The following is a 14,832-nucleotide window of genomic DNA, read 5'->3' on the forward strand; positions in this document are numbered from 1 at the left end:
ATCGTCTCATCAATTGGTAGCTCTAATGATGAGATTTCAGACCAGGGATAAAGACAGAGTAAAGCAAAATAAACTCATGGTTAAAAGCTTCAGAGTAAGTCAAGAGGTGTTCTAGTTAAAATTCAAGAATGAAGCAATTGGTTGTCCAAGGTAGGACAAAGTGGTCCATGGGATCTTTTCATATGACTGGATTTGTCATATGAGGGAGGTTACAGGTATTCTACAAACATTAGTTATGTTTTCCTCATTATTGCTCTCATTAAGAGAACTTTTAAAGGGTCTTTAATGCTGTTGAACAGGCATCATCCAGTTATTTCATATGTAAGAGGGTTCTACATAAAAAGGAGGCTCAAGTGATTCAGAAAACATAATAGATCCTACGAGAATGGTACCTGAAATGAAGATGGTGGTGTAGAATGGAAAGCCAGATAATTTGTCTATCCTGTGTGGCTTTTTTCTTCATCTCAGGATGAAGGAAGAAATATAAAGCGAAATGTCTGTTTACAGCAGCACTGAAATGAACTAACTTGGCTTGTATAACAACTCTCTTTAATCAGCTGAATTTGATAAAATGCCATGATCTTTGAGTGACAATTTGATGAGGATGGCAGACCTATGTTGGATCTAACTATAGACATATTTATGACCAATGAATAATGAAACTGCGTTAACCAACAGTCTACAGACCAATAGATTCACTTTATCCTATCCTGAGTGCTAGTTTTCAATGTTTAATTAGCATAATCAATAGTATTGCCCTTTCCTGGGATTTAGAATCCCCTGACTTCTCCCCTTTAGTGAAAGACAGTGAATTTATTCATGGGATGTGTTCTCTTGCCATTCAAGTTAGTAAATGTAACTTTGTAATTTTTTAAATTATTAAAACAATATAGTTGGTCTGCAGAAAGTGTAATCATTTCTTTTTTGGAATTGAACAACTTCTCTACTAAAATCCTGACATTCCTGGGTCCAGCCAAGGGTTCCCTTATTCCAGATGGTACATGACTTCTGAAATTGTTCATTTAGACTTCTGCTCATCCACATTTTTTAATTTTTGAGTTACCGGAAGAGTAATTTACATGTGGGCATGTTTGAGGAGAGTTGGGGAGTGGGGAGGTGAGGAAAAAAAGAGTTGAAAGAATGAGGAATATAATTTGAGGACTCCAAGCATACATATTTTTAAAAATACAAAATATAAATAATTATATTCTTTTACATTTTGTCTCTTGGTAGTAACATTTTGTTTCTATCATAAGGTGTTTCCAAGTGGCCAAGTCTGTTATTTTAAGATTCTCTTAAATATATAAATTCTCTTGCCTTTATATAAAAAAAATCAAAGCAGCCAATTATTTTCTGTTTGTTTTAATATATCATATTAACATTAAATGCATAAATTAATTAAAGGAAGAAATATTGTAAATTATAGTATCTAATGTTTCAAGACCTTATCCATTTTTAAAAGATACCTTTTGTGAGTGGTAATAAAAATAAAGTTGAGACTGGAAAAAGAACACAGATACTTCTTAGGGAAAAAAAAAACATCTTAAAGTTATTCAGGAAAGAGAGTTTGAAGCTGCAAATTGTTTTAATATGCATATAATTAATTGTGAAACTTTATAATGTGAAATTTAATTAAACTTGTTCTAGCCATTTAGGTTTTGAAATGTTAGGTACAATAATAAGTGAAAGATGTGAGAAATCGATATTATCCTTCTGGCATTTTTGTTTCAGCTATATAGTAGCTTTCTTACCAGGTGTGTAAGAGAGCCACAGATATTTTTGCCTTGATCTACAGGAAGAAGAATGTTCTATAAAGGGTAAATCTATTAATTAGAGACCTGCACAGCTTTCTTTCTTGCTAGTGTAGTCATTAAATTGATTTTTCCAGTCCATCATGTAATTGTTCCACCGATGGAATCCTGCTTTCCATTCTCGTTCTGCTTCATCAATATTTCCTGTAAAACATGGAATGAGTTGTATTAATCTAAATTTTAATCTCTGTTTACATTCATTGAAAAATAATTTTGATTGCAGATGCCGTTTTCTCCAACGGCACAGCAATGTTTATTTTTTGTTTTTGTTTTTTTGCGGTCTGCGGGCCTCTCACTGCTGCGGCCTCTCCCATTGTGGAGCACAGGCTCCGGACGCGCAGGCTCAGCGGCCATGGCTCACGGGCCCAGCCGCTCCGCGGCATGTGGGATCTTCCCGGACCGGGGCACGAACCCGTGTCCCCTGCATCAGCAGGCGGACTCTCAACCACTGCGCCACCAGGGAAACCCTACAGCGATGTTTTATTCATTATTTATTATCAACTTCTCTCACTACCTGAAAAGATTTTAATTGAATTTTTATATATTATATGAAAATGCAAATAATATATAGGTACAAAATATATATAACATAAATGCAAAAAAATCCGTTCATGTATTATGTCAAATTATGTTACATTACATATATTTGCTTTAGTTTCTGAGAAGATGCATAAATATTATTCTTCTCTTCACTCTCCTAGGCATAGCAAAAATCTCATTTAATGCATCTCATTTACATATATAATTATATAGTGGAGTATTATTTCTGATTTAAATGTTTATATATGAATATTTATTAATGCATAAGGAGAACTTTGTAATCGGCATTCTGTATAGATTCTACACTCATCATATATCAATATATTTTAACTCCAAACAATGCCTGGTCATTGAAAGCAACTTATTGAAACTATTGTACTATATGATAGAAGTTTATTAATTGCTTTGCAAATTAGAAGGATGATTAAGAAAATCTCCAGCAATTTGCAAAGTATATGTATGTGTCAGGGGAGAGGAGTGTTTATACCAGAAATAATGTGAGACAATGAATCGAAAAGGGTTTATGTACTACAAAAACCTTGAAATCTTGATTTATTTGAAAGTGTATTATATTAAAGAATAAAGTCTGTGAACAACAGAAAATCTTAAATTACAAACGTTTAAAACCGTATATTTATGTTCCTAATATAAATAGATATAATAAAGCTAGAAGATAGTTTATTTAAATCTATAAGTATTTTATACATTTGTAGTTCTTTTACTTTTTAAACTTTTAGGATGCTGAGCTATAGTCATTGAATTAAAAACAAAATTTTAAGTGATTTCAACTATTGTGAAAATAAGAACTGACAATTTTTTTTTTTTTAAGAAGATGTTGGGGGTAGTAGTTTATTAATTAATTTATTTATTTTTGCTGTGTTGTGTCTTCGTTTCTGTGCGAGGGCTTTGTCTAGTTGTGGCAAGCAGGGGCCACTCTTCATCGTGGTGTGCGGGTCTCTCACTATTGCGGCCTCTCTTGTTGCGGAGCACAGGCTCCAGACGCGCAGGCTCAGTAGTTGTGGCTCACGGGCCTTGTTGCTCCGTGGCATGTGGGATCCTCCCAGACCAGGGCTCGAACCTGTGTGCCCTGCATTAGCAGGCAAATTCTCAACCACTGCGCCACCAGGGAAGCCCGGGAACTGAAAATTTTTTAATGTATACTTTTCAGTTAGGAATTTTCTAAAATTATAAATTTGTAGGATGTTAATTTGGAGAAGAAAGTTCATGTGATCTCATACTACATTATAATGTATATGAAAAAGTGCCTTCACTCATGTTATCACAATGGAGCACATTCAGTGATTTGTTTTTAGTTTATATGAAAATCAAAATATTTAAAACATTTGTACAGCCATTAAGAGATCCCCTGTAATTTAAGATATATTTAGGTCTCAAATGTTCACAATGCTTGGACATTGGATAAATATTTAAGAATTTATACAAAAATGTCCTATTTTTATGTAAAATGCCTTTTAAAAGTCAATGGCTATAATTTTTTGTGAATAAAAGAATTTTTCTGAAGAGTCAAAACCATTAAATGTGGAAGAAAGATGTTAAATATCATACCAAATTATCCACTTTTATGTTCTTTTTTATGATAATTAAATGCTGTTTTAAATGTTATTTACACAAAATAAGGACTCTAAAATTCTGAAAAAACAAAATTTTTAATATAACAAATAAATGACTGGTAATTTAGCATTTAGATCATGAATTTTAATATTTAGAGAAAAGGTCTTATATCTGATTTTCATTTCCTCTTCATGGAATGATACCAAATCCATTGATTCATATAAATATAAATTTATTTCCTTATGTGTCATAATCAAATATCTATACAATTTAGTTATTAAAATAGTTTACTTTTTAGTGCACAAATGCTCTGTAAACCTGAGTACATTTTTACTTTAGAAGTACTGGACATTGAGACAATAAAGTTCAAAACATTTAATTATTTTCTAACAGTATCCAAAGGAACTGAATATACCATAATAAAAAGACAATAAGAAACCTGAGTCCTTTGTCATAAGTCAAAACCAAAATTAGAAGTTTTTCTCCTCCCCCTCCTTCTTTTCTTCCTCCTAAATTGGAACACTACTTAAGTGGCTATAGATTTATCATCATCGGTGAGATGTAGATCTATTTGTTTTGTAGTTAACAGGGTGCTGCAGTGTGAAATAAAGAAAAGAATATCAGTATAGGCTTTGGAGTGACATGGGTTGAAATTCCAGCTTGATCGATTATGGTATTAGTGACATAAAAAAAAATTCTTAACTTTTCAAATTAGTTTTCCAAATGTAAATGGAGTTAGTAATCCCTATTTTGCAATGTTGCCGTGAGGGATAAATGAGATGGTGCTTACATTGTGAAATCAAGTTATATGCATCTACGGGGAGCTCTGGAAATGAATTTACTGCCCTTGTTATAAAAATTTATTCCTAACTTTGCTCTTTATTGAATCAGTGTATAGCTAGATCAATACCAGTAGTTCATGAACATATTGACACAACTTTTTCAGGACTTTGGTGACCTTCATTTTGCCCACATTGTGTCTCATTTGGGGGAAAATCAGGCTCTCTTCCCTACAGAAAGAGGGATAGTAATGAAACTGTTTTTTTGTCTTGTCAATTAAAAAAGGGTGAGCAATATTTCACCAGAGCTGAGTCTATTTAGCCAAGTCTGAGGAGTTAGGACAGAACATAAGAGAGGAGAGTCAACCCCAAATAGTTATTGGAGATGAAGTTAGATGACATTACATTGATATTTAATGGTGCTGAACATTTTGATTAAAAAATAACATATTTCCTGTACTTTGAGAGTTCATTAAAAATATCTTCTGTCTTCTTTACTTGCTTATTTTCCTGTTTGTCAACTAGTTATTAAAATTGCAAAGGATTTCATAATTCTTTATGGAGTAGATCACAAACTTACTAGTTGTCCTTTTATAATTTTTGGTGTATGGTGAGACAGTAGAATGAACTACGATAAACTCAGGCTGGGCTTTCTGAAGACTTCATGTACTTTTACAGTGAAACAAATAGATCATTTAATTTGATTATCAAGTTACGCAAAGCCTTTGTTTATTTGTTCATTTTGTTTTGCTTTTAACAAAGAATGGAAAACTCAAATATGAAATCAGCAAAACTAGCTTGATTTTTTTTCTTCAAACCACCTTTGCACTATCTCTTTTTTGTTTGCCATTCTTGCTAAATGATTAGCAAAATGAGGTTCCAAAGTGACCAATCCAAGTGGTATCTCAGCTCTTAAATTTATATGTGGTCTTCTTTAGTTGTAGCAAGCAACAACTAAAGAACACTTTGGTTCATGATTTATTCAATGCTTTGATTCATGATGTATTCAAAGGTCAAAGGAGGAACCACCGGATCTGATACTTTTTTTTACTGGGAAGATGCGAAGGTTAAATATTTTTTTCCTTTAAATAAATTTACTTTCTCAATTTTAATGAAAAATATTGATATTTTATTGACATTGAATGCCTCATTTCTCTACTTCCTTTTCTTTTTTCAAATGATTATGAGATATTGTGGAGTTATATTCTTAGTGAAAAATCTGAATTTGATAACAGTTGAAACAAATATTGTATTTTATTTCTTGCAGGTGTATGCAATAACAGCCTAGCTGTGTGCTGAAGTATAGTCTGAAAGTTAAGTGCTAGAATTTGTGTGTTTAAACAAGTCTTAAGGATCATTTTATTTGAGAATATTTATTGCTCAGTTGTAAACAACTGCTCAAATGGTACTTATAAAGTCTATTGGGCTTCCATCGTGTGGTAAACATTTCTAATGTTTACCACATTTCTCCTTTTAAGAAATCCAGTCACTAGTTATTTTTTGAAATTTTCCTTTACTTGTAAAGTTATCTTTTTTTTAAAAAGTAATATTTCCATAAAAACTTCAGCCCAGGTCATCTGAATAACTCCAATTTTCAGAACATTGAAAATTAAAATGTTTGAAGTTTTGTGACTTGAAAACTATAAGGTATGGTAAGAACATATTTTCTTAATCTTTTAGTCCCTTTATATTTCTTAATCTTTTAGTCCCTTTATGTTTATAAAACCTAAAAACATGGCATTTCAAAGTGGTTCTGTTTGTTTAAATGTAAACATTTTTATTATTAATGAATACATTGTTGATGTTATAACAATTATATCATGCATTTACTTTAAATTTTATTAAATATATTTCATATAACTCCTTTGGGGGAATTATCTGAAAAAAATACTGCTAAAATATAAAGTTATGTTTTCAAGACACACTGGAAATATCCCAGAGCAAGGTATGGTATTTCCATACAGCTCAGTGTTGCTTACACTAGAAAGTTGTTCAGCCTTGTGTAGGATGGAGCAGCATCTAGCTAAAAATTTAGGAGTTTGTTTATTCAACCTGCTTTATAGTAGTTGAGTATTTAGAGATAGAGATTTTGAAGTACATTTTCAAAAATTACTGAGATTGAAATTTTATTTTACCAACAAATACATCACAGTAGACCACATTAGCTTGAACCAGAATGACTCAGTTTGGTTTATAATAAATTAGTCATTTAAAATTTGCCCCTACCCCACCTTATTTCCCTTCAAATTATGACCCTCTCATTTAAAAATATTTTAAGTAACAATTGAGAATATGTAGTCTGTGATTTGTTAAATGGTACCTCTTCTGGTCTCTTGGCAGATTAAATGTGTTACCTCATTGCTATTCACACCCAGAGGACACAAGGGCAGCACTGTAGTTCTGCCAAGGGATGCAGAAGCCCATCTCTGATATATATTGTGCCACCCAGCATTTAGTGATGCACAGAGAACTGGTCTATCAATAATGTTTCCCAAACAGATGAGTCCATAATTATAATTTTGGTGAGTAAGATCTGAGAATCAAAAGGCATATTAAACAATCAAATACAACTCTGAGATGTCCATATTTGCCTGAAAGTAACTCCTAACGGCTCTAAAGAAGAAACTAAAAACATCTACTGTATTGTGATATCTAGTATGTAGTCTGAAAATTGCGGAATGTTCTGATGAACAGAATGGTAAAGTATAAAGGAACTAGTTAGCGATGTGTCTGGTGATTGAAAGTCAATTACTTTTATTTGAAAAATATGGAAAATAGACCTGAGGAGCCACATCAGTTATAAATAGCTGACATTTTAAAAAAAAAAAAAACAGGCAGTGAATTGTATATGTATGTCATTTTTCTCACAGAAAATGTGATCATTCATGTTGGTCATTCAAGTTTAGCCAAATATCTTCTTACCAATGAATTCTGAAATAGTAGGATAATCTGAACAATTTTCCTAGTATTTCCTTATACAAATCTAAGTAATCACTTCCTGAAGAGTAGTTAACTAAATTACTACTTTTTTATTGTATTATGTAATATATGTAGGTGGTCTTAAATATCTCCAAGCTTAGAATATTTAGAAATATTTGGATTGTGTTTTTAGATATGTAAATTTTAGATATTTTTTCCCCCTTAGAAATCAAGGGTTTTACTATTTATCACTATTTTTTTTCTTATGAGTTATCTATTCCATACATATTAGTGTATATATGTCAATCCCAGCCTCCCAATTCATCCCACCACCACCACCACCCCCGTCACTTTCCCCCATACGTTTGTTCTCTACATCTGTATCACTAAATTTGTTTTGCCTCTTTTTGAGTATAAATATATAAAATACACAATTATACATTATTTATTTTATATATTTATTTTTTCATTTATCCATTAGTTAATTCCACAAAAATTGGCTGAATAGCGAGAGTGCCCTATTTTAGTTCCACTGCTAGGTTTCCTGTTCCTCTAGGGAAAAATTCCTAGTTTTGCTTTCTTTATTTAACTGCTAAGGTGCTGCTTATATAGTAAGCCCTCAAAACATATCTAAACTTGATGGAAGAAGGTTGTTAAAATAATGTACACATTGGAATCAATTAATTGTAAAGTCACAGATGAACATTATCACTGTGCCATGAATAGTCTACCTTTTCCCCCTTTTATATAATCCATAACCAATTATTTAACCAAATACTAAAACAAAACAAAACAAAACAAAAAACAACACACACCTGTCATTTCCAAGACTTTGGGAAAAAATAGTGTCCAGAATCGGCACTGTTGAGCACGTAGTTTAGTGTATACTCTTGGTGACTCTGTATTCAAGGTTAAATATTTTTGTTCATTGCTTTTGAAGACAGGCCATCTTGTACTATTGTTTTGGGTCCCATTTGGATTTCTAAAAAATTAAAGAGAGACATTATAGTTCTACTGAAATCAAAGATAGATTAAATATATATATATATATATATATATATATATATATATATATATATATATAGTTCTCAAAAAACAATAAGAGCTTTTAAAAAGTCAGGAAAATTGTGGAAAAAGAAAAATTGTGGATTTGTTTGATGATGTCAAGCATAAATGAACTGGGTTGAATATTTTCAGCACCTTGAAGCACTATGTTAGTTAAAATTGTAGGAATTAAAATTTAAAGAAGAACTTATTACACACATTTCTGCTTAACATACAGGGAGAAAAATATATTCTATTCTAGAATGCTTATATTTTCTTCACACTTAAACATGTGTTTAAATTTGGGACTGATTACACATTTCCTTAGTATGTAATAACCACGTTACCCTAGGGAACTGCCCTCAGTCTCATTTTTAAGTTGATCTTACATTCTTACAGATGTGTTCACTGATTAAAAATCTTTCAATAATTCCCCAGTGAGTTAGTTCAATAAAGGTTAGTGAACATGTTGCCACCCACATTTCCAAAATTACTTTCAGGTATTCTCTTCATGGGCCAAACAACAGGAATTAGGGACAGTTCCTTAGTGATTCCCTCCTCTATTTTACCTCCTGTCTTTGCCTAGCTATTACTTGTGCTTGGAATTCCTTCATTTTCTAACATCAGGAGTCTAGAACCTTCAGATTCTCTTTTTTGTGCTGATGTTTCCCATATCTTTGTGATTTTTAAATCAGTAACACTTGGCTCTATTTTTCAGAAATTTATGATTTTTGGTTCTTTTGTACCTTGTAGGACTCAATAATATATTATTGCCTAGGTCACACAAACAGAAACTCAAAGAGTAAACATTCTGGAAGTGACTCTGTCTAGATAGTCACTGGTGAGTCTAAAGATTTTTCTTTAATATATTTGTATGCTATTATTATGAGTCAGACCCTGCCTGGGCTCTAGAAACACAAATAAATATGGAAAACATAGTTTCCCTCAGGGAATTTACAATCAAGGACATCCATGAAAACAAAGAACCAACAATATATGGTAGACTAAATCAAGCATAAACAAAGGGACAAAAATTGTCAGAAGAGGGAATTATCTAAAGGAATGCAATTTTAGCTGAAGTAAGGAGAAAAAATAAGGAATTGAACCAGAAAGAGAAGTTTGGAGTGCTAGAGAAAGGGAACAGAATTAACATAGTATAAATAATAAGTGTTCTCTTAGTTCAAATAGCAATGAAAAAACTAGTTTTCTTGGATTCTAAGATAGAGGAGATCCTTTTAGAATTATAGCTTTAGGATATAAGTGTTATAGCAGTAAGATCTGACAGCCTAGGAAAATGGTTTAGACTTTAGCTTGTAGGCATTTACAATTCTTGAGGGATTCTTTGCTAGATGGTTTATTGTGTACATAACATTTTAGAAATATTGACCCGGAGGTGGTATCTAGAATAATCAAGAAACCTAGAAACTAGTCACAGATACTTGTATCATAAAAGGAAGACTAAAGTGATAGGGATAAGTAATTCATTCCTTTCTCTTAGATTTGTCTAACTTAAGCAAAGTCATATAAGAAAAACTCCAGTTGAACTTTTCTAAAAGTTTAGCACACAGAATTCTTCATCATTCAAATACCTTCTGTATATTATTAATGGATAGGAAGTTGGGAGTAGTGATAGCAGTTACACTTTTTTTTTTTTTTTGGCCGAAAGCCTGTGAACCCCTAGAATTTGGAAAGCGAAGCAGGCATTCATCCAGCTTGGTTAACTAGAGGCAGATTTTGTCAACAAGAACTTGTGTTGAATAAGTACCATAAATTCCTAATTTATCACAGATGCACAAATATTCAACCATGATTCAGGGGCTGTAGAGGTAAACAGCTTCTTGATGAACTAGTTGATTTTATGTAGGAGTTGGATGATTTAATAAGAATTATTAATAACCAGAGCTATTCAAGCCAAGCCAATATCATAACAGGATTGAAACCGCTTGCTTTAGGGTATTATTTGAAAGAGGTCAGGAAGAAAATTTCTCCAGATCACAGATGGCACACTTGTCTAGGTGAATTATGTAGTCTTTTTCTTTTCTGTTAAAGCTTTAGAAATGAACAAGTACAGCTGCTGGAGGCTGGATATTAAACCAGGAGAACCATTGGTCTGATTCGGTACAGCAATCCTTATGTTCCTAAATTGCCCACTTTCCTTCTAATTCCATTCTAATTAACTTATGGCACCATTTTAACTGCACATTTATTTCTGGCTTCTGCAAATGGTGACTTAAATAGAGCTGACTTGTACTTGAGTTCAAGAGCGAAACACTAATGGCACTGCCAGTGTTCATTTAACAAACTTTGTCCTATGAAATAACTCATGAGATTCCAAATTGTAATTCAGAGATAATAAAATTCCTTTGCCTATGGATGCAGATATAGTTTTCAAAAAGTGATTGAAATAGCTCTTGAAGTGATGAAGCATTTTACTCTATAATTGCAGAAACCTCCAAAGACTCTAAAACTTAACCAGAGACATAATTCTCTTCCTATTTGTATCAATTAAACACTTTGTGAAATACAGTATAATTCCCAGATACAGAATTCTGAAACACTATATAATTTTAATTCCAAAATTATAAGATAAATTTAAACATCTTGAGTTTATTATTTTTCAAAAATATTTTCTATTCTGGTTATAAAATAAAGACCTCAAAGTGACAATACTTAACACTTTCCATGAGATAAAGAAATCTCTTCTCTTTTTGTTACCAGGTTCTTTTCCCAATTTGTGGTATACAAAAGTGGTCTAACAGTCATCCATTTCACTTTTCCTCTGATGTAGGATAGAAAAATTTTAAGACATGGCTTATTTAACTAAAAAAGCAGAGTATCTTTCAAACTGTATTATAGGAAATTACCTGCTTGTCATTGGTATTTGGGCACAGATTTGATAATTCATTTTATGAAGAAATTCTTTAAAAAGACATTAATTTACTCAGGATGCCAGGTATGAAGAAGTAGGATGCACTCAACTTCATGAATCAAGTTTTCTGTGAATTACAAATTCCAATATTGCCTACCCAATCCTAACACAGGACTTAAGATTCCCTTTAAGAATTCAGGGACAGTTATTTCTCTTTTTTTTTTTTCTCATTTGAAGAACTTGTCTTTATTTTTATGGGATTTAAGTAAATATCAGAATTATTAAAGGTGTGTTCCATTTGTTTCTTTAGCTTTTTAAAAATTTCCCAGGACCACAGACATCATTTGTTCTTTCTTTCTGACAGGCAGCTCACTTCACCTGTCATCTATTCAGTCCCTCTAAGGTGGTCAAGCGTAGGCATTGACAATTTTATTTATTTATTTATTTTTGGCTGCATTGGGTCTTCGTTGCTGCGCACCGGCTTTCTCTAGTTACGGCGACTGGGGGTTACTCTTTGTTGCGGTGCGTGGGCTTCTCATTGCGGCAGCTTCTCTTGTTGCAGAGCATGGGCTCTAGGCTGGCAGGCTTCAGTAATTGTGGCACGTGGGCTCAGTAGTTGTGGCTCATGGGCTCTAGAGCACAGGCTCAGTAGTTTTGGTGCACGGGCTTAGTTGCTCTGTGGCATGTGGGATCTTCCCGGACCAGGGCTTGAACCCGTGTCCCCTTCATTGGCAGGCGGATTCTTAACCACTGGGCCCCCAGGGAAGCCCAGCACTGACATTTTTAGAAGGTGAAACTTCTAACTATATTTTGTGTTTCCAAACAGTTGCCTTTGGGTCCACCTTCTTCTACTTTGAGATGTGTCCTCCAGAGCTAAGGGTTTCCCTGGGGCCGATTGCCGCACCGCAGGTCTAAGGCCCAGGTGTCCAGTCGGCTTTATGAATGATTAAAGTGGTTTTGATCTCCTCTGTTAGACACCTGTGTCTGTCTCCCAGCTCCAAATCACATGCCGCCTCTGGGAAGCCTGTCTGGCTCTCGTTTCCCATCCCATGAGGTGACATCTCCTGTCCTGCTATAATTTCTAGGAAGTCCTGGGGAAGCAAACACTGTGTCCTTACGTTGGTGTATCCTGGTAACGTACCCTGACACTTAGGCAGTGCAGGCAAGCTCTGCTGTGACGTCAGATAAGGAACTTCATTTCATGTGCCTCGGTTTCCTCATCTGGACCCTGAGATGGGGCCTGGCGCTGTGTGTGTTCCGTGGGAGCAGGTGAACCACCTCTTCTAGGTGGGCATTTTCAGCTATTTTGACTATGTATTCACTTGTCCTGTTATTTTGGAGGCTCCTTTAGTCCAGAGCTGTCAGTAAATTCCACTTAATCCTCTTTTCTTCCCTGATTTCCTTTAAACAGGCATCCTGGGCTGTCTGGTAAGGAGCAGTGTCATGAGAACTGTAGCATTTGGTTGCTTGGGCTTCTGCAAACAAAAACCTCAACAAAGAGTAGCTTAAAAATAAAGTTTTCTTTTTTCCTGACACTAAAAGGACAAAAGGAGGACAATTTCCAGTTTGGTCGGGTCAGTGACTTACAAGCATTTGTTACCCAGGATCCAGGCCTTCCCCTCTTCCCACTTGGTCATTCTCAGTGTGTCCGGGGTCCTTGAGTGGCTTCAGGAATTCTGGGTGTCCTTACTGTATTCCTTTCTGTATTGGTTCAGTTATCAATCTCTGCAACTAGTTTTTTTTTTTCTTTTTTTTGCGGTACGCGAGCCTCTCACTGTTGTGGCCTCTCCCGTTGCGGAGCACAGGCTCCGGACACGCAGGCTCAGAGGCCATGGCTCATGGGCCCAGCCGTTCCGCGGTATGTGGGATCTTCCCAGACCGGGGCACGAACCCGTGTCCCCTGCATTGGCAGGCGGACTCTCAACCACTGCACCACCAGGGAAGCCCTGCAACTAGTTTTTAGGATGTGTGACTACATCTAACTTTAGTAAGATTCTTGATCCCCAGCTTCAGGGCAGGGTGGCCCAGTGATTCACTGAGTTTATGGATCGTGGGTTTTTCCTTGCAACTCGAGTCACATTTAACCAAAGCAAATCTCTTCTTCTTCAGTGTCATCATTTGTCAGAAACGTAGACCTTAAGTGGGAACCCACACACAGGACGACCCTGTGTCCTGGGGGGGCTCAGGGGTGACAGGGAGGTGCCTTGTGATTGCAGTAGCTGTTAGGGGTCCCCTTCAGAGCCTCTGTTCTGTGATCCTGGCCACTGGAACAGGTTTCAGAGGGGAGCATCAGGCCCATGCCCCCTTCCACACAGCCTGGGGGCCTCTGCCAGACACCTCAGTGTCCACGTATCTGCCTTAGCAGATTCCTGCTAGTGTTGGAGGGTCTTCTGCAGAGGTGAGGGGTGGCTATGTCCCACTGTGAGGACAAGGACACTGGAAGCAGAAGCTTTGGGAAGCACTCCCTGGTGTAAGCCCCCCCAGAGTCCACCATCAGCCCCACGAAAGAGCCTGCGTAGGCTCCAGTGCCGGGTTGCCCCAGGCCAAACAACCAGCAGGGAGCCAGAGACAGTTATTTCTAACTAAGATATACAGTGATTTTAAAGTGAATATATTTTAGAGTGCTTTACAGTCTAGTAAAATGAAGCCATGATTAGTAATTGTAAATTGAAAGGCCACCTGAAATATTCCACAATCATAAGAGTGCTAAAGGGATACAGTATATATTGGATAATTTCTTAAATATGCACATATTCGTGGATTTATATTCCATGTCATGTCATGCTTAAATAAAACTGTATTTTTTTTGGGGGGGGTGAGGTAGAAAAGGATAGTTTTATTACTTTGCCGGGCAAAGGGGGACACAGTGGGATTTTGCCTTCAAAAACTATGTGTCCACAAACAGTACTTTAACTTAAAGAATAGAGGGGTCATAAGAGAATCTGAATTTAGAGATTAAATCCATTCTTTCATTAAACAAATATTAACTGAGAGCATAGCATTGAAACTGTGCAACTCAGATTGGGAATTGAACCCACATTCTTTTAACTGAGATCACACACCTGGTCGCAGGACTTAGTGAAGCTCAGGTTCTTGATGTCTCATCACAGAAAGTATTCAGTGAGAGACAAAGTGATAGGTAAGAAGTGGATTTATTTAGAGAGAAATACACTCCACAGATGGAGTGTGGGCAATCTCAGAAGGCGAGAGGCACCAGGGTATGGGGTTGTCAGTTTTTATAGGGTTGGGTAATTTCATAGGCTAATGAGTGGGAGGAGTATTCCAGCTATTTTGGGGG

General features: G+C 35.2%; 1 protein-coding gene across 1 annotated transcript in view; it reads right to left on the bottom strand.

Annotated features, from left to right (window-relative positions):
* Positions 1-841: 841 nt before the first annotated feature.
* The window catches only part of BCHE (butyrylcholinesterase), an 89,327-nt gene continuing 75,336 nt past the window's right edge, over positions 842-14,832 (bottom strand). The window contains exons 3-4 of the mRNA XM_079923082.1: positions 8,437-8,603; positions 842-1,955 (exon numbers count right to left, since the gene is read on the bottom strand). Coding sequence (XP_079779208.1) covers positions 1,831-1,955; positions 8,437-8,603 — 292 coding nt within the window. The 3' untranslated portion in view covers positions 842-1,830. The remainder of the gene's footprint in view (positions 1,956-8,436; positions 8,604-14,832) is intronic.

This window comes from Stenella coeruleoalba, assembly GCF_951394435.1.
Source record: "Stenella coeruleoalba genome assembly, chromosome: 5".
NCBI classification, from domain to species: domain Eukaryota; kingdom Metazoa; phylum Chordata; class Mammalia; order Artiodactyla; family Delphinidae; genus Stenella; species Stenella coeruleoalba.